General features: G+C 50.0%; 1 protein-coding gene across 1 annotated transcript in view; it reads left to right on the top strand.

Annotated features, from left to right (window-relative positions):
* LOC132996940 (receptor tyrosine-protein kinase erbB-4-like) overlaps nucleotides 1-18,014 on the top strand; it is a 99,510-nt gene extending 81,496 nt beyond the window's left edge. The window contains exons 21-27 of the mRNA XM_061067310.1: nucleotides 11,244-11,405; nucleotides 12,731-12,806; nucleotides 12,901-13,047; nucleotides 14,335-14,432; nucleotides 14,522-14,692; nucleotides 16,014-16,299; nucleotides 17,164-18,014. Coding sequence (XP_060923293.1) covers nucleotides 11,244-11,405; nucleotides 12,731-12,806; nucleotides 12,901-13,047; nucleotides 14,335-14,432; nucleotides 14,522-14,692; nucleotides 16,014-16,299; nucleotides 17,164-18,014 — 1,791 coding nt within the window. The remainder of the gene's footprint in view (nucleotides 1-11,243; nucleotides 11,406-12,730; nucleotides 12,807-12,900; nucleotides 13,048-14,334; nucleotides 14,433-14,521; nucleotides 14,693-16,013; nucleotides 16,300-17,163) is intronic.
* Nucleotides 18,015-19,560: the final 1,546 nt, after the last annotated feature.

Here is a 19,560-nt window from a genome sequence, read left to right as displayed (position 1 = left end):
AATGTCCCAAGAAGAGAAGTTCTCTCTGCTCCAGTTTCACCATCATGTCGTGGCGGTTTGCCAGCCCCCCCCACGCCGCCGCCGCTGCCACAACAACTGCACAAACACCCGCCGTATGTGGGCTGTGACCCGGGCGGTTGACCGCTGCGCTGCAAATTGATTGGCCGAGGCCTGTCGCCAGGCAGTGACTCTTCATCACTGAGTGTTTTGGGCATTGAGATAATGGGCTCCATTAATCTACAGGCACACTCAGGGCTGCCCCAGTCCGAGTGGAGCACACACACAGACACACACACACACACACACACACACACAGACACACACACACACACAGACAGACACACACACACAGACACACACACACACAGACACACACACACACACACACACACACACACACACACACACACACACACACACACACGGGCCTGCAGACATGATGCAGGACACACAGTCTCTTTCGATCTTTGTGAATGGCCTTTAATTTATTCTCAGTCTTTCATTTCCCTTTTTTCTTCCACCTTTCTATTCCTCTCTCGTCCTCTATTTCCTCCCAAGTTATTTTACTTCCCATTTCTTAAGGTTGTTTGTTGTCTTTCCTTTCCTTTCCTTTCCTTTCCTTTCCTTTCCTTTCCTTTCCTTTCCTTTCCTTTCCTTTCCTTTCCTTTCCTTTCCTTTCCTTTCCTTTATTTTCCTTTCCTTTCCTTTCCTTTCCATTCCTTTCCTTTCCTTACCTTTCCTTTCCTTTCCTTACCTATCCTTTCCTTTCCTTTCCTTTCCTTTCCTTTCCTTTCCTTTCCTTTCCTTTCCTTTCCTTTCCTTTCCTTTCCTTTCCTTTCCTTTCCTTTCCTTTCCTTTCCTTTCCTTTCCTTTCCTTTCCTTTCCTTTCCTTTCCTTTCCTTTCTTTTCCTTTCCTTTCCTTTCCTTTCCTTTCCTTTCCTTTCCTTTCCTTTCCATTCCTTTCCTTTCCATTCCTTTCCTTCCCTTTCCTTCCCTTTCCTTCCCTTTCCTTTCCTTTCCTTTCCTTCCCTTTCCTTTCCTTTCCCTTCCTTTCCTTTCCTTTCCTTTCCTTTCCTTTCCTTTCCTTTCCTTTCCTTTCCATTCCTTTCCTTTCCATTCCTTTCCTTCCCTTTCCTTCCCTTTCCTTCCCTTTCCTTTCCTTTCCTTTCCTTTCCTTCCCTTCCCTTTCCTTTCCCTTCCTTTCCTTTCCTTTCCTTTCCTTTCCTTTCCTTTCCTTTCCATTCCTTTCCTTTCCTTTCCTTTCCTTTCCTTTCCTTTCCATTCCTTTCCATTCCTTTCCTTTCCTTTCCTTTCCTTTCCTTTCCTTTCCTTTCCTTTTCTTTCCTTTCCTTTCCTTTCCTTTCCTTTCCTTTCCTTTCCTTTCCTTTCCTTTCCTTTCCTTTCCTTTCCTTTCCTTTCCTTTCCTTTCCTTTCCTTTCCTTCCCTTTCCTCTCCTTTCCCTTCCCTTCCTTTCCTTTCCTTTCCTTTCCTTTCCTTTAATTTCCTTTAATTTCCTTACCTTTCCTTTCCTTTCCTTTCCTTTCCTTTCCTTTCCTTTCCTTTCCTTTCCTTTCCTTTCCTTTCCTTTCCTTTCCTTTCCTTTCCTGTCCTTTCCTCTTCCGTCCGTCCTCCCCTTTGCCTTCATTTCAATTCCTTCTCTCTCCTCTCCTCTTCTTCCTGTTCTCTCCATCCTTCCTTCCTCCTCCTCACTTGTTCACTCGTAAACATTTTTCGTGTCTTTTCTTTTCTGCACATTTCTCTGTTTCCATGGCGGCCCTGAGCCGGGGTGAACACAGGTCAAAGTTTGACCTACATCTCCTGGTACATTACACACTGCAGGCCACGTATCCTCGAGTGACTTTGTGAGTTTGTGTGTGTGTGTGTGTCTGTGTGTGTGTGTCTGTGTGTGTGTGTGTGTGCGTGGTTACAAAACTAGAATAATGACCTCCTTCTCGCTATTCTTTCTCTTTCAGTCTCCCTCTCTTGTCTCCATCTTCTTTTTATCTTACTCTCGCTCTCTCTCTCTCTCTCTCTTTCTCTCCCACACACACACACACACACACACACAGACACACACACACACACAGACACACACACACACACACACACACATACACAAACACACACACAGAGTGCAGAGTATTTTTTTCATTAGCTTTTGGATTATTAATGGAATAATTAGGTTTGGGATGTATTTTAATGAACAAATCAATCACTGAATTAAATATGGGATCGGAACCTAGTGTATGTGGGTCCACGGGAGTCTTTTAATTTGCCTCCCCTCTTTTCTCTCTCTCTCTCTCTCTCTCTTATTCTCTCCGTCTTCCTTTCACGAGTTCCTCTCCTCGGGCTCAGTGTAATGAAAGTAGCCCAGATTCCGACGAGTACCCGTCCTGTTCTGAGATGATTGGCTGTGGCACCGCGGCCCGAGTCTGGACCGGAGTCTTGATTGGTTTTCGGGGGGCGCCGGAGGTGGGACGGCGTGTATGTAGGTCACCGTCGGGTCCCGTGGTCGGCGACGGCGAGCGATTCCTGTAAACACACCCGATGGCAAACTGGTGGAGTGACGCTAACACAACATGCCCTGCAGGAGAGGCCTGCAGGTGGAGGAGAGCTGAGCTGTCATGGCGGCCGCGGACAGTATATTCCACAGATTGACAGCGCTAATGATGGCGCCGAACATTGACCTTAAATAATTTGTCCACGGCGAGCTCGTTACTGTACCACGTCCTGGTGAAATATGCATGGAGGCGTGCGTGTGCAGGAGCAAAGATTTGTTTAAATTTATAGTATTTGCTTTGAGTTAAAGTCCGTGAGGAGAACTAAGCACAAGCAGGGTCGAGAGGAATACACACTCACTCACACTCACAATCTCACACAGACACACACACACAATCTCACACACAGACACACACTCCTTCACGGTGTGTTTTCTGGCTACCTCAGCAGACGTGTCCTGCCGCTGCTTACTCAGGGAAAGGAAAAGTTAAATCTCTGGACTTTTAACTGTGGCTCCTGATCCTTGGCCCCTCATGTGTACGCAGCAGTGTGTGTGTGTGTGTTTGTGTGTGTTTGTATGGTGTGTGGTTGTGTAGATCTGCATCCCGCGGTGGCTCCCTGGAGACGCCGCCACCCGATGGCAGGAGGAGATGCCGTCTGGTCAGGCTTAGCGCTCGGCTCTCCGTGTCATTCAGTTCGCTGCAAACGCTGCTGAGCAAACACTTCTCTCCTGGACTCATTAGCTGAAACACTCCCACCCCCCCCACCACCCCCCCACCTCTCTCTGGAGGATGGATTCCTCTCACTTCCCCCCCCCCGTGCGTCTCATATCAGGTCGTCACATCTCCGTGGAGGAAAGTCTCAATGGACTCCTGCTCCTGTGGGACGCCAGCATTTACATATTTATTTATCTCTTTTCTTTATTTGGACACAGACTCTGAATTCCAGGTATAGAGGAGTTTTATTTATAAAGCACATTTCATCCGAGTTAGATTCAATGTGCCGTATAGAGATATATCCAGGAAGATATCCGGAAAAGGACCTGCTTTATTCCATCTGGATTTAAAGGAAACCAGTTCCTCGTGAATCACATTCATCAGTAAACATGTTCAAACAGTGAATATTGTTTTTATACAACACACATTATCGCTGTGGTCCTGTAGCTGTGAGTAAAAGGTGTAACGGCAGGAGCAATTAACTGCAGAGCGATGAAAACAGTCGGCTCTGCACTAAAGGCAATTATGATTATTAACCAGAGAGAAACATGACTGGTGTCTACAGCTTCCACTTGAATCCCAGTTCCCGGCTGATGAGTGAATAGGAAGCAGCCCGGAGGTGAGACGCGTTTTCATTCCTCAGCGAGTTCATCAAGTCAGACGCGAGCAGGAAGAGGAAAGAGTCCGACGGCTGCTGGAGATCATCAGAATCACAGCGTGCAGGAAGTGGACTGACGTGTGGAAAGCAAGCCTCGTCAAATTAAAAGCAGCGTTCACTCAAAGAGAAGTGAGACTAGACGACGACTTCTAGAACATTCAACCGCTTCAGTTTGACTTTTATGAGTCGATATTAAAGCATCTCGTCAATTTGGGCTCAAATATTGAGCAGCAAAGTTCATTCTTGACTTTGGAAACAGTCGTCCCACAGAATCGTGTTTATAATCTATAATATTCGGGACTCAGGGTCGACTCGCTCGTTCTCTCCGGACCTTTAAAATGTTTCCATGGTTTCTGAATTTAATACGGATCAATTGACGTTGGCTTCAACATTAAGCATCAAAGTTCCTTGAAGACCTTGAAAATATCGTCTCAAGGTCAATTGACTGTGATTAATACTTAATGTATTCCACGGTCCGTGAATTCAATATAAATCTGTCCACATGAAAGGGTCACATTTTGATTTTGATGTTGGAAATATCAGTTGCAGCTGGAGGTCGGCCTGCTGTCGGGTTCTGGAGCTTTCACCCGTTTAACTCAGTTCTTCATCAGCAGCTCAAGTTTGAATTCAAGAATTAATTTCTCAAATAAAGTTGAACTTTTAAAAAAACATCGTGACGAAGATACTAAAGTGCAGATGTGAGAAACCCTGGTTATTTTTATGCATTTTAAAAAGACTTAAAGTGCAGAGTAAGATTAATATAGAGCGATTGATTGGTTGATTTATTGATTGGTTGATTTATTGATTGGTTGATCCAGAGTCTTTTTTATTTCTGTCCATATTTTCCACTCACACACATTATGGACGAAGCTCTATTGAATTGAAAGCTGTCTGCAGCCGGTTCCACGGTGATCCACGTTCAGCTCTTCATTTCCCCGGGGCTTCATTAATAATGCAGTCCCACAATCCTTTGCATCTGGGAGCTTGTCGGGCGGGGGGGCAGCACATCACGGCGTGATTAGCAAACAGAGCGACGCACAACAACACTCTCCTGGCTGCACAACACAACACAACACAAAGCCAAAGCTAATGTGCAGCCGGAGCAGTTTCCATCAGGAGGACGAAGCACCGAGTCGCTGCTGAGGCAACAGAACGAATAGAGGGGGTCCGAGGAGGAAGAGGAGGAAGAGGAGGAAGAGGAGGGATAAGCCCCCCGGGTCATTCTCATTATCTGTGAGGATCAGCAGTGCTCAAGGATGCATGAGGGGGGGGGGTTTCACGTCCAGATCCACCGGGTAGGGAGACCTGATTGTATCGGTCACCTCTCGCCGTCCGCTCCCGTTCATCATGGCGCCCGCAGCCCGGGCTCATTAGACACGGGCATACGCACGCATGCTGATGAACAGCGTGCGGGGGGGGGGGGGTTCACGGGGATTCTCCTGCAGCTCCTCGCCGCCCGGGCGCCACCTTCCTGAGGTGTTGTTGTTGTTTGTCTGTTAACAAGTCCTGCAAATGTGATTTTAACCAAACAAGCACGAGATCATTTCACCGATTCTGGCTCGAATCGATTCGGTGCAAATGAAGATTTGATTTTCTAACCTCGCTGTAAATAAACAGGAAGTAAAGAACGTCATACTCATCAGGTCTGTAATCATACGTGTGGTTAAACACGCGTGTGCTCATATCCACGCAGCAGCTTCGGCCGGTGGAATCCAGGAAAGTCCGACGGCCTCTCGCGGTGATAATTACCCTCCGTGATTAAAATGTAAAAATTCTCAGTGTCGCAGCGAGAAACGACAAATTACAGACATTAGCGTGAAGGTTGAGAGCGGCGGCGAGCACGTGACCAGGTGACTCAGATCCTCGCCGAGCGCCGGGTTCACCTGTCGGACTGAAGAGCGGCGGATGAAACCCGTGATTACCGGCCTCACGCCGCCTCCTCTCACACCTCACACGCTCCCGCTCCACAGCTGGTAATTGAAGGCTGTAGCGGCGGCAGCGGCGGCGCCCTGCGAGGACGTTTCAGCCGCTCCACTGCGAAGGTCATCTTCTTCTTCTTCTTCTTCTTCTTCTGCAGAGAACAATCGATCCCACCGTCACAGAGCTTCTCTTTTATTCCTGCTGAATAACTTTCAGGAGTTAGAACTTCATGTCGCTGGCTTCACTCCGAGCGATTCACACTTTTGAATTCCACCGCAGCGACCAGAGGAATATTGACATTTGCTCATGTTAATGTGCCAGTGGGGGGGGGGCAGGGGGGGGTCCCTCATTGGCTGCCCACTGACATTTCGTTGGGATCCGTCCGTCCCACAGGAGTCGAGAGCTCAGATACCTTTACGTTTGCTCCTCTCTCTTGAGGGACATGTTGTCCCGGTTAGATGAGGGAGAGATGGACCCAGGATGCAGAGGTTTCAAAATAAAGGTAATTTAATATAACAAAAAGTCCTTTTAACAAGAAACAAACAAAACACAGGAACACTGGCAGTAAAGCACTGGTGACAAGGTGCACAGAGAACAAGGAAACAAGCAGGGGAAGCTGAACGAAACAGCAGATAAGAACTAACCATCAAGACGACGTGAAACAACGAGTACAACCCGACAGAGGACAAGGGGAACACAGAGGCTTAAATACAAAAGGAGGAAGGCAGGGGCAAATAGACACAGGTGCAACACATGAGGATTTGGGAAGACAATCACCCAGACAGGAAGTGAAGACAGAGACAACACCCAAGGAACACAAGACCACAAAACAGGAAACAGAAAAACCAGAGACAGAAATAACAAACTAAAATGACAGAACATCACACACGTCATTAAAAACAGAAACAGGACATCAAGCACCGACGAGTTCCAACACTCAGGTTGATAGATGGATGTGTTCTCTCCTGCTCTGTGGTTACAGAGCGGCTGCCTGTGGAGTCAATGGGCCTTCCCCCCCGACTCCCACGCCGCCATCATCCACCTGGATCCTTCGCTAACCATCTGAAACACGCCGGGGAGCCGCGGTCGGTTTCTGTGGCGACGAGTCAAACGCTGCACTTTCTTTCTCCTGCAGGAGGTGTTTATAACAAATTACACCTGAGCACAATTAGAATGTGAGTGAACGATGAAAGAGAGGAGCAGACACACACACACAGACACACACAGACACACACACACACACACACACAGACACACACTGGTGCTTTGTGCGCTCCCAGCTTGTATCTCCCCGGCTGCACCGGGCCCGTGACAGACGACCACCTGCTCCACCTGAACACACTCATTGTGTGATCTGCTTATCGCGCCCGGCCCGGCGCTCGGCGTGCGGACAGACCCGTCCTCCTCACATTGTTGCTGCCTCTTCAGCCGTGCGGCGGGCGGGGGGGCTTTTCACCGGGGGGGGGGTTTCACTTGGCGGGGAATGCACCACACGCGGCGCTCTTATCGCTCCCTCTGGAAACAGACACCTCACCTTCTGGTTCCCGGGAGAAACTGAGCATCCTGCCGTTTCTCTTCCCAGGTTTTCAAAGAAGATGTAAAAATTTAAAAAATAAATATCGTTCGTGCACGCGGGCGCTGACGGCCCACGGAGCAGGTTGCCTAGCAACAAATAAGAACAAGTTGCTCTAAATTAAATCTGCAGCTTAATGAATGTCTCATGTTTTTAATAAATCAGGCAAATTCATCTGCTGAGCTTTATTAGCTGCTGTCGTCCATCGTGTCCGTCCTCCTCTTCCTCCTCTTCCTCCTCTTCCTCCTCTTCCTCCACTTACCCTCCTCCCGCTCTCTCCTTTATACTCAGCATCTTTTCTTCCAGCGCTTGCCCCCCCGCCCCCCCCGCTGAGGTGTGCTGCTGCCCGCTGCTCCACCGCGCCGCTCCTCCTTTCACGCCTGGTTTCATCCTCCTGTTTTCCTCCATTACCGTGGACTCAGGTCTTTAGTCTTCTCTTCTCGTCTGTCACGGACCAGCCGTGACCTGGCAGGCCGGGCGCCGCAGAAAGCTTTCAGCCTCCGTAAACAACCGAGAGCTGTGTGCGGGGGGGGGAAGAGGAGGTGGAGAAACGGTTAAAAACCAGATCTCATCCTCAGAGGAGGAGAAACTGTCCCAATAAACCACTTCCTGTCACCAGTCATCTCACAGAAAGCTTACGATCTCAGGTTATCTACTGTGAATAAAGATGGACGACATGGCAGCTCCCCAAAAGTGAAGCCAAATCACACGCGTCTCCCCCTGGTGGCCGGCTGCAGTATAGGTCTCTACAAACTGATGTGCAGCATCTGTAATAAACAATAATCGATTTGGTTATCGTTCTAATTATTAGCTGAGCTCTCGATCATTGTGTTTTTACTCCTGATAAAAAACAAGGAGGATTTATTTTCTGTTTGCAGAAACTCTCCGGGGGAAATCGTGTCCGTGTTGCCGTGGTTACCAGCCGTTTGATAAACTTAAGTTTGATATTTAGAGACGCCCCGTGGACTTTCCTCGTAAACAAACTCAAAGTTCTGTGTGCGACTCTGTTTCTCATCAGACTCTGTTTACATCTGTTTGCATCCATGTTCCATTAAACTCATCTTCTTCACTACTTCCTCCTCCTCCTCCTCTTCACCTTCCTCATACTCATCCTCCTATATGCCTTTCTCCTCCTCTTCTTCTTTTACCAATCCTTCAATCTCTTCATCATCCTTCTCCTCCTACATCCATCTCATCTTATTTCTACCTATTTTTCCTTATCTTCATCCTTCTTCTTCTTCTTCTTCTTCTTCTTCTTCTTCTTCTTCTTCTTCTTCTTCTTCTTCTTCTTCTTCTTCTTCTTCTTCTTCTTCTTCTTCTTCTTCTTCTTCTTCTTCTTCTTCATCCTCCTCTTCTTCACCTTCCTCATACTCATCCTCCTATATGCCCTTTTCCTCCTCTTCTTCTTTTACCAATCCTTCTTCAATCTCATCATCATCCTTCTCCTCCTACATCCTTCTCATCTTATTTCTCTTTTACCTCTTTTTCCTTATCCTCATACTCCTTCTTCTTCTTCTCCTCTTTCATCCTCTTCATCCTCCTCTTCCTCAGAGTCAAATCCCTGCATCACATTAACACGGCGGCTTCAGGGCGACTTTCGTGTGAACTTTCTGCAAACAAGTAGAACTGTGGCTTCCGCTTCATAGATAAATTACCATCGTTTATTTTTCTTGTGCAAGTATTTTATAATAAGTTTTCTGTGTTTTGTGGAAGTTAAGACAAGATGCATTTCCTTTCTGTTTCCGTGCATCCACTCATAGATCATCTCTCCCCTAAAGGTCAGATGCAAACATGCACGCTGACCTCTGGGACCTCTTCACTCTTTCACACAGATTCTCTCTCAGACTTGTGCGTCTCTAACTCCTGGAGCAACGATCCACCTGTCACTCACAGAGAGTTCATATTGTGTTGTGTTGTGCGTCTCCTCTGCACCGGGCTCCGAGGTCCTTTAACCAAAACACTTGCAGGTCTAATTACTTCCTCCGCAGCCTCCTGATGCACCGGGTTAAACAACCACAACTTATCCTCTTCCTGCTCCGTTCCTCTGGACTCTGGGGACGTCTGACACCTCAGCAGTGTTAAAGCAGCACGATCAGCGGGACCCTCTGCCCCCCCACATCCTCCGCCGGGACGCCGGTGTTTACCGCCCGGACTCGCTGAGAATTAATTGGCTCCTTGAGCGGCTGTAGGTCCCCCCCCCCCCACCCCCCTCATTGGCCCGTCACTTTAAGTCTAAGTGTATTAATGGACTGTGTGGGCCATTGATTCCTAATTCCTCTGCACGTCGACACCGGGGATAAATATGGCGTGGCCCGGTCGTCTCCGGGCTTATTGTAATCAGCGTGGTTATTGATCGTCTAGGCCGAACCCCCCCAGAAGTAATCTATTTTAAATACACTTTCAGTCAGAGGGGGGGGGGTTCACGTGGGAGAGAAAGAAGCAGAGAGAAGAGGAAAGAGACAGACTGACACCGAGTGTGTTCAGTGAAATACATCTTTCTTTTCCACAGAGGGGGGGGTCTCCGGGTGGTCTCTGTCAGCTCGTGTGTGTCTGTGTGTGTGTGTGTGTGTGTGTGTGTTTCTCTGTGTGTGTCTTTGTGTGTGTGTGTGTTTCCTTGGTGTGTGTCTGCGCGTCTGTCTCCGCGAGGCCGGAGGATGATGGATGAGGGCTCAGCCAGCAGCAAGCCAGACGTCCACGCTATCGATTTGTCCTCACATTCGTCTGGGGGGGGGGGTGGCGTGCGGCGGCGGCGGCTCGCCACGACGAGCATTTCAACACAGAGCGGCTCGATATCTGTGCTCACACACACACAGACACACATACATACAGTAGTTTCTCCATAAGCATTTCAAATGGCCGATGATCCTCTCGGCGCCGCGGAGCCTTGGAGACGTTCTTCTTTGTCGTCGGAGCACAATGAGCGTGTCCCTCCTCCTCCAGGTGTTTTTATTGATCTGCCTGCAAAGTGGCGTCCACTTGTTTAACATCCAGTCTCATACACTTCAACTCGCCTCGGCCTTGTCAGCCCCCCCCCCGCCCGCCTGCTTTGTGCAGCCGGAGAGGAGCGACATGTGCGTTCATGTGCCTTGGAGCGAGTGTGTGTTTTTCTACTTGTAGCGTTCGTGTGTGTTTGTGTGTGTGTGTCCGCTCACGTGGTTGTTTTGTGCGACTGTCAGAGTCCTTGCTGCGTTCAGACCATTGAGCAACAAATTAAGGCTGAAGAGGAGAAGTTCTCCTTCGCTCAAGGCTTTGTTGTTTTTTCCCCTCACTTGCTTTGCTCATCGGCCGTTCATAATCATCGTTAACAAACTGGAAGGACGGCCATTCTTCTCGCTGCTCAGCCATCTTGAAAATAGCCCCAATTATCAAGGACATGGAGGCGGACAGGGACGCCATCTCAGACTGTGAGAGAACACGATGACACTCGAGCTGCAACAAGAGGTAGATAGTGGAGAAGAGAAGGAAAGGTCACGAAGACTTTAAAAGTTTCCAGCTGAACTGTTCCCGAACGTTTTCCTCACGTTGATGTGAAGTCAGATAACAAATCTCAGGAAACCTCTGAGATTTGTTTTTTGAAATTTAGATTCAGTTCTGCTCCTCTCGCTCATCAAGAAGTCAGACTCTGACTTTCTGACATTTCTAGAACGCTATAAAAACCCGCCTGTGATTCTCTGCCTCTGGTGCACGGGGATCAGTGGAGGATTGAATCCCAGTGTCCTTGTGGGTGTGTGGTTAATGGTGATGACAGTTATGACAATCATTTTTAATGTTAGCGCTGGCATTTACCGCTTCAACGATCTCAGGCTGCTCCCTTTGTCAAATCTGAAATGATAAATGTCTCCCTGTCTCCCTCTCTCTCTCCCTCTCTCTCTCCCAGGGGATGATGTACCTGGAGGAGCGGAGGCTGGTCCACCGGGACCTGGCCGCCCGCAACGTGCTGGTGAAGTCGCCAAATCACATCAAGATCACCGACTTCGGCCTGGCGCGGCTGCTGGACGCCGACGAGAAGGAGTACAACGCAGACGGGGGCAAGGTTGGTGTAAGTGGAGGCGTGTGCATGTTTCTTTGCAGAAAACCAGAAAAGAGAAGAAATGAATTATCAGTGGTTTGCAGCTTCACCTCATGAGAAGTTGGATCTGATGCCAAAAGAAGCAATTTAGCGTTTTCTCTTTTTCACATCAGGCCTTTTCAACGTGAATCCAGAACTTTAAATGTCGTGAAAATGCTTTCATATCACATCCAGCATCTCGGTCTCAGTTTGAATTTTGCAGATGAACAAACAATTTCCAGCTTGTGATGAAAAGAAAAGCAGAACTAAATGTGCTTTGTGTGTCACAGAGAAGCATCTTTAACATTTTCCAAATTTGCAAAAAAACTCCTGTGAACTCATCTCCGGTAAAAATACAATTTAGAAACACTTCATCTGAACAATGATGCGGCCGCGCCTGCACTCGCTTTGTTTTGTTCGGGGACCGGGCTCCATTAATCAGAGGCCCCTTCTCTTCCCCTCACTCGAGACTTACTATGCAAATTGTTCTGATCAACCGGCTTTATTAAATTGGCTCGTTGGTTGCTGCATCTCTTCTGCTGGAGGAGGAAGCCGCTGCGTCTGGAGCTGGAGTTTGTTATCTCCGGGTGCACGAGAGGGAGAGGAAAGTGTTTTTCTATCTGGAGTGATCGACCTCTCGCTGGTGGTCGCTGACGACTCGCTGAATGAGAGCTGCTGTCAGCACATCTATACAGACAGGCACTCGGTGTCACGTCTCCAACCTGAACGGTTTCATCTCCTCTCTTCCTGTTGGTTTCCCCGAGGATCACATGTGTGCGTCATGCAGCTGTGTTTTAAAGAGTGGTGTGTGCATAAGGCCAGGTAATTGCCTTGTTCACTGGGCTCTGCAGCGGAGGACGCCCTCCTACAGTCAATATGGAAATCATACGGATGTTCGGATGCGTGTCGTCGTCCTTGTGCGTGAGGAGAAGAGCTGGTTGTTAAAGCTGCTTCACACTCGGCCTCCTCTTCTAAACCTATAGGCTGTGGAGATAATGTGAGACAAATGGCCAACACAATCCCATTTAGCATCTTAAACAGCCGTGCACGCCGTCGATGATCCCCGGGCGGAGCTGAAGCTAATCAATCACACTACTTGAGTAATATCGAGCAGAGCACAACTACGGTTGGAAGAGTCGTCGATTTCCCGATGTCTCGCAAACACGAGATTAAACGATGAGCCGGCCGCGGAGCGAGAGAAGCTCAGTGTGGAGTCGAGGATGAAATAAATATGATGAATGTCTCTGACTGGTCGTCCCATGGTAAACAGCCTGGTGTGTGTGTGTGTGTGTGTGTGTGTGTGTGTGTCTCTGCAGATGCCCATTAAGTGGATGGCTCTGGAGTGTATTCACTACAGGAAGTTCACCCACCAGAGCGACGTGTGGAGTTATGGTGAGTGGGTGACGTCATCATCACGTTCCTTCTTCCTCTACGTGCCTCTTCATCTCCTCGTCTTCATCATCTCTGACTCTCTGTCTTCATCAAGGCGTGACCATCTGGGAGCTGATGACTTTTGGCGGCAAACCGTACGACGGAATCCCCACCAGAGAAATCCCCGACATCCTGGAGAAGGGCGAGCGCCTGCCGCAGCCGCCCATCTGCACCATCGACGTCTACATGGTCATGGTCAAATGTGAGTCCACAAACACACACACACACACACTCAGACACACAAAGACGATACAAACGTAGGTTGTAGGAAAAGGACGAGGCTCAGGTGTGTGAGAACAAGAAGGACGGAGCACCACAACCAGCTCAGAACGTGATGTTTATTTTTATTAAGTATTAAGAATAAAGGTCCTGGTCCTCCACCTCCACTGAACTCCGTGACTCGTCTCTCTCTCTTCTGCTGACGGCTGCAAATCTCTTGAAAAATGTCCTCACATCATCGTCTTCTCCCTTTAATGACTTCTCTCTCTCTCCCCCGCACCAATATCGTACGTGCACCATGAATCTGCTTCTGTTATCGGCAGCTTGTAACTCTGTGAATCTAAACTCGCTCTGGTTGTGATTCACTGTGGACGAGAGGACGACAGCCGAGAGCTGGAAATGCCAAACGTGTTGAGAGGGAACGATGTGATCCGGCTCGGAACTCCACATCAAAACATATTCCCACGACCGAAATGTTAATCCGACCCAAATGTCATAATATCTAATTGTTTTTTATCCAAATGAAAAATGATTGCCAGCGGCTTCTGACAGCTCAGACGCAATCCACTAAAGCCCCGAAGCCATTTAGCATAATAACGAAGCTGCAGCTGATTCGCTCGGTCCTGGAGGAGGAAACACATTCTATCAGACGTGTTATGACAATAATATTAAAAACGCTGAGGTCAAAAGAATTCCCTTAACTTGCCGTGCTGCAGAAACGCTTCAGGCTTCTCCTGAGTCCCTGATTGAGATATCATATGCTACATCTCATATTTCTATCTCGTTATTTACCCATAGTGCATTGCTGCACTCAGGTCAACGGCGGTCGGATCGGTCAATCAGAGGTTCTCTGTGTTTATAACATCCCAGATCTCTGCTCTTGAGCAAGGCATCAACTCTCACAATGTATAAAACCCCATAAAAGTGACTTCATATCTCCAAATATGTTACTTTAACCAACCTCTGCAGTCTCCTCCTCTTTTAGAGATTGAGTACAAACACAAAAACACACACACACACACTCTGTAACATCCCAGTTATTTGTTGAACATTATGTTTTTCTCTGACCTCAGAGACAGACAATGACCGAGCTGAGAGAAAATGAATTATGACAAACTGAAATACAGTAGAAGCTCAGAAACCATCTTCCCCAGAGAATGACAATAAACTGGACCTCAGATTATTAAGAGAAACTTCAGCAGCTTTGTTTTGGAGACTGTTCCTCACTCAGTCCTTTGTTCTCATCCTTTGTTCTGTGCTTCCTCCTCAGGCTGGATGATCGATGCAGACAGCAGGCCCAAGTTCAAAGAGCTGGCTGCCGAGTTCTGCCGGATGGCCCGTGACCCCCAGCGGTACCTGGTCATCCAGGTGGGTTCTCCTGAAGGTCCTCACTGCTGGAGCTCGTTATAATAAGGATTTTTTCTTCTGGACACTCAAATGTGTGTGTTTGTGCTCAGGGAGACGACCGGATGAAGCTGCCGAGCCCCAACGACAGCAAGTTCTTCCAGAGCCTCCTGGACGAGGAGGATCTGAACGACCTGGTGGACGCTGAGGAGTACCTGGTGCCTCGAGGCTTCAACATGGCTCCTCAGGCGTACAACACCCGGCCCCGGGTGGACTCCAACCGAGTAAGGAAACACACAAACACATGGAGAAACTGATTCTTAAACATTTCACAGCCTCAGTTTTAAAGCAGAGTCCATGAAAACAGCTTAATGTGGAATTTGTAGCCATGAAACTTCCTCTCTACGTAAACTAGACGTTATGTTTTTTGTCCCTTTGGTCAGAAACTCTCTGTCCTCTGAACGTGCTCAAGGTGACTCAGACTTTCCACTGATGATTTTCCCTTCGCTAATGGCCCAGCTCCATCATCTCCTTCACAGAGCGAGTGGCTCAGATCCGGACTCTTCCTGCCGGGGCTCCCCAGGCCCCAGGTTTCATTACTCACAGCGGCGCAGGCAAATAACGGGCGCTCTTTTAAAATGCCGGCGCCGTTTACTAACAGACAATGAGCGCGTGCTCGGCTGTTTGCTCTGCAGCGAGCTCTACACGGCTTCTGCACCTTTACCCACCCGACCCGCCCGTTTGCCGACGGCTCTTCGTCCCAGATGAACGCACACGTTCGTCAGAAACACACACGCTAATCCATCCCGACTCAAGGTCAACACCCCCGTCACCAATTGAAACTCTTTTAAATACGGCGTCTAAAGCCTCCACACGTCCAGACCGGGAACTCGCTGGGCTCCGCCGGCCGGCCGCCTGCGCCGGGGGAAGTTAGTTATTCAGGTTGCGGCGCCGCAGACGCAGGCAGATACAGACGATTGTCTAATCTGGGCGGATTCTCTCTCACGCTCACACTTGAAAAGAGCAGCGGATAATGAGCGGCTTTGAAGAAGGGATGAACAGAGGAGTCGGGAGCTGATTGCGATGGAGGGAAGACAGAGTGGGAGGAGGTGGACAGACATGACCCCGGGACATTTCCTTCTCTTCTCTGTGTTTTGTTGCTCCGCTTCCTGTAATTGCTGCTCCAGTGCCTGCAGTGGGTGAGAGGGCAGAGGAGGAGGGTGGAACAGCCCGGGTGGAACAGCCCGGGTGGAACAGCCGCTGGCGAGCGAACGCGGCGCCACGAGAAGCCCTTTGCTGCACATGTCATGTTTTGTGTTTTCTTGTGGGGGTTTTTGTTCTTTCGGAGGTTCAGGTGTTTGAATCGAAGCTCTGCCTCGATGCTCCTCTCTCTCCCTGAAGGCCGATGACTCCACCAGCACAACTTTCAGTATTAGCTTCATCGTGAAGCTGCATCGCTTCAGTCTCACGTCTTTCGCTGCAGGTGGAATCAACCGACGCTAACCTTCTCTTCATCTTGGCACCGCGCCGTGTGTTTGCTGAACTGCAGACTTCTTTACTTTGACTTGTTTTTTAAACTCTCATCTTCTCTGTCTTCTACCTCAGAACCAGTTTGGCTATCGAGACGGCGGTCCGATCCCGGCGGAGGGCCCGGTGGGCGGCGCCGGAGCCGGCGTGAACCAGGAGGCGGCGGGGGGGTCGGCTTCTGCCCTGGACGACCAGCGCTGCAACGGGAGTCTGCATAAAAAGAGCCTGAGCCAGGCCGGGGGGGAGGACAGCGGCGGCCAGAGGTACAGCGCCGACCCCACCATCTTCCTCGGGGAGAGGACGTCCAGAGGGGACACGGACGAGGACGGATACATGACGCCCATGAAGGACAAGAGCTCCTCAGGTACTTGCAGCAGCTGGAATCACATAATACAGACCTCGGTCATGAGTTCATTTTAAAATAACCTCATACCTCTATTAACTTCTCACAAATGTACAAGTAGCTCGTTTCGGTGAAGTAAAGTCTCTGCTCTACAATCTCCTCGGCTGCTCCAGACAGAAACACAATTTAAATGTAAAAACCAGTTCATCCTGTCTGAGCAGAGATCTCAGCCTCGTGCACGTCTCTCCGTTCTGTCGTCTCTCCGCTCAGAGGAAACGCCGTCTCGTGCCGAGCGTTCCTCTCGTCGTTTCTCCCGTTCAATGCATCTCACACCATTGATTAACATTCCTGCCGAGCCGCTCCACGGCAGCAGCAGCGTATTTCCTGCCGCTCCTCCTCAGTCATGTTTTGCCTTTTATCATAATTCAGTCCATCAGCTCGGCTCCTGCTCCAGCGTCTTTGATTGCGAGCGGCTCGGAACATAACAAAGCCTGCAGCCAAACGCATCTGATGCAATGTCAAGGAGCGGCAGAGTGGGCAAAATCAATAGGTTTGCACCCCACCATTACAGCACTTGGAGGCATTGAGGGGTCATTTGCCGGCGTTTCCACCTCCGGCAGACGGAGTTTCTAGTGCCAGAGAACCGCTGGCACGCTGCCTGTCTGGTCCTGAGTGGCTGCCATTATCGCCATTATCATCTCCATCTCCACCTCCTCTCCTCGTTAGCCGTGATCTCTCTTTCTTCAATTTCCATTTCTTTAGTTTTACCTTCTCTTGATTTAATTCCTGTGTCTTCTTCTCTCACAAACTCCTGTTTCTCTCTTCCTCTCCTCTTTCCTTCCCTCCCTCCCTTTTCCCTTTCCCTTTTCCCGACCCGTGCTGCAGAATACCTGAATCCCATCGAGGAGAACCCGTTTGTCTCGCGGCGTAAAAACGGCGAGATCCACGCCCTGGACAACCCGGGCTACCACAGCACGCCCAGCAGTCAGGCGGCAGGAGAGGACGAGTACATCAACGAGCCGCTCTACCTGAACACCTTCCACACTCCGGCCGAGCTGGGCCTGGAAGCTCTGAGGAGGAACGGCCTCCCTCTCCCCAACATGCCTCCGTCCATCTCCGCCGGCGCCACCGCCTCCCACCTGCCGCTCACCATCCAGACCAGCCTGCCGCACTACCCCCTCCCCTCGGCTCAGCCCTCTCCATCCGGCTTGACCTGCCTCCACGGCCCACCCGCCCACATCCTCCACGCCCACCACACCCTCAAACCTGCGGGACAACCCGGTGGCGTCTCCTCCGCCGCGCCGAGCCAAACGGGCGCGTCCGCCCAGTCCCAGCTGTGCCAGTCCATCTCCCTGTCCGCCGCCGCCACGCTCGGGCACGGCAGCCTGCCGGCGTACCAGGGCCACGGAGCCACGCACCCGTCCAGCATGCTGAAGCACGGCGGACACGCAGCACACGCAGGACACGTGTCGGCCGGGAAAACCAGCGGCAAGAAGCTCAAGGTGACCTTTGACAATCCGGAGTACTGGCAGCACAGCTTGCCTCCGAAACCCTCGAGCCAGGCGGGTCCTGACGGCGCCCAGGGCGGCTCCACCAACGCCAAACTCTTCTACAAGCAGAACGGACACATACGGCCGGTGGTGGCGGAGAACCCCGAGTACCTGACGGAGTTCTCCCTGAAGGCCGGCACCGTCCTGCCCCCCCCTCCGTACCGACAGCGGAACACCGTGGTCTAGATCGTTTCCCCCCCGGTGACGAACCTGTGTTCCTGAATCTGTCTCCAGCCTCCAACCCCCCCGACATCCTCTCCGGCGCCGCCGTCCCACTCCGAGCGGAGCGCCACCAGAGCCGACTCCCTTTCAAACAGCGCCATCTGCCGTCGCCTGTAGCACCATCAGGAGGAGGTGGAGCCGAGCAGACCCCACCCACCGGGCTTCACCAGATCCAGATCCATTTCCGTTCTGTAGATAGAGACTCCGAGTCACCGAGGCCGTGAGGGCGAATCCCGGCACGCCGCTGCCACACGGCGGCGGACACGCTGAGTAACGTGTCGTCCTGGATTCCACCGCGGACCTGAACTCACTGCCAGCCACTGTGGTGTCACATCATCACAGGAAACACTCGGTTTCTGACTTCCTGTTCACCGGTGTAAAGATCTGAGACCGAACCTTCTTCTGTTCCGTCGAAAACGAAACGACTCCGGGAAGCTTCAATGACTTTTAGCAGATAAACACTGTTGGTTCTTGAATTTAGCATCAAAACTCACCTCGTGTTTCTACTGTAACTGTGATTCTGTGACGGCCGACACTACACTGATCTCTCCTCTGGTGTTCATGACGTGTAACGTGCCCGAAATAACCAACGCCGGCCGAACGCCATCTCCGCTCTGACCGGGAGAACCGACCAGAAACAGCTTCTCTGAGCCAAAGGCCGGGAAGGGAAGACACGCTGTAAACACTTTCTATGTTCACTGGTAGAGAAGGATTTTTTATACACTGGTTTTCCTGCTCAGTCATGAAGTGAAGAGCGTCTTGACATGAGTGGGGGGGGCGGGACAATCCAAGACGGCACCAGCACAGAGGAAACACACTACTAATGTGTGTGTGTCAGTGTGAATGTGCATGTTTTGTGTGTGTGTCCAGACCTGCACAATATTAAACCGTTATTATTATTATTATTATAATCACCAACAGAGGTTGTTATTAGAGGAAATGGCGTCAAAAAGAAGGTGGAGTTCGTATCCCGGATTCAGATTAATTTTTGTAGAACAGGAGGAAGAAGATATTTATTTATAATGTTTGGGTCTAATACAGAAAAACAAAATATGAGGTTTATGATGAAGAGATTTAAATTAAAAACGTATTGTTGCTGAATCACAGAGAAAAGGTTTAAAAGTTATTACTCCTAGAGTTTAGTCACATGTTCGACCAACGTCTCTTCATCATCAGACCCGTTCCTAACGAGTTCCTCTCTGCTCTGCCTCTGATTGGCTCGTTCCTCTCCAGACAGACGCCCTCCCTCACTAGTGATGCACCCGCGGGCGAGTTGCCAGTCGATGCTGCTAAAGGCGCCGCCATTATTTCCTCGGCCGAGCCAGAAACCTCACGCTCACACGTCCAGATGAACGACCTCAGACGTCCTGGAACCTTTAGTGAGTTTTACACTTTCCAGCCGTTATCTGCAGAACTCGCTCGCTGCTCCGACGTCTCTTCATCATCGTGCTGAGATGTTTCCTCGTGTAGGATTATTCAGTTTAGTGTATTTTTAATGTGTGTTTGTCTG

This window comes from Limanda limanda, chromosome 23 (genome assembly GCF_963576545.1).
Source record: "Limanda limanda chromosome 23, fLimLim1.1, whole genome shotgun sequence".
Classification (NCBI taxonomy): domain Eukaryota; kingdom Metazoa; phylum Chordata; class Actinopteri; order Pleuronectiformes; family Pleuronectidae; genus Limanda; species Limanda limanda.
Note: the sequence above shows the minus strand (reverse complement) of the source record. Positions and strands in the feature narration are given on the sequence as shown.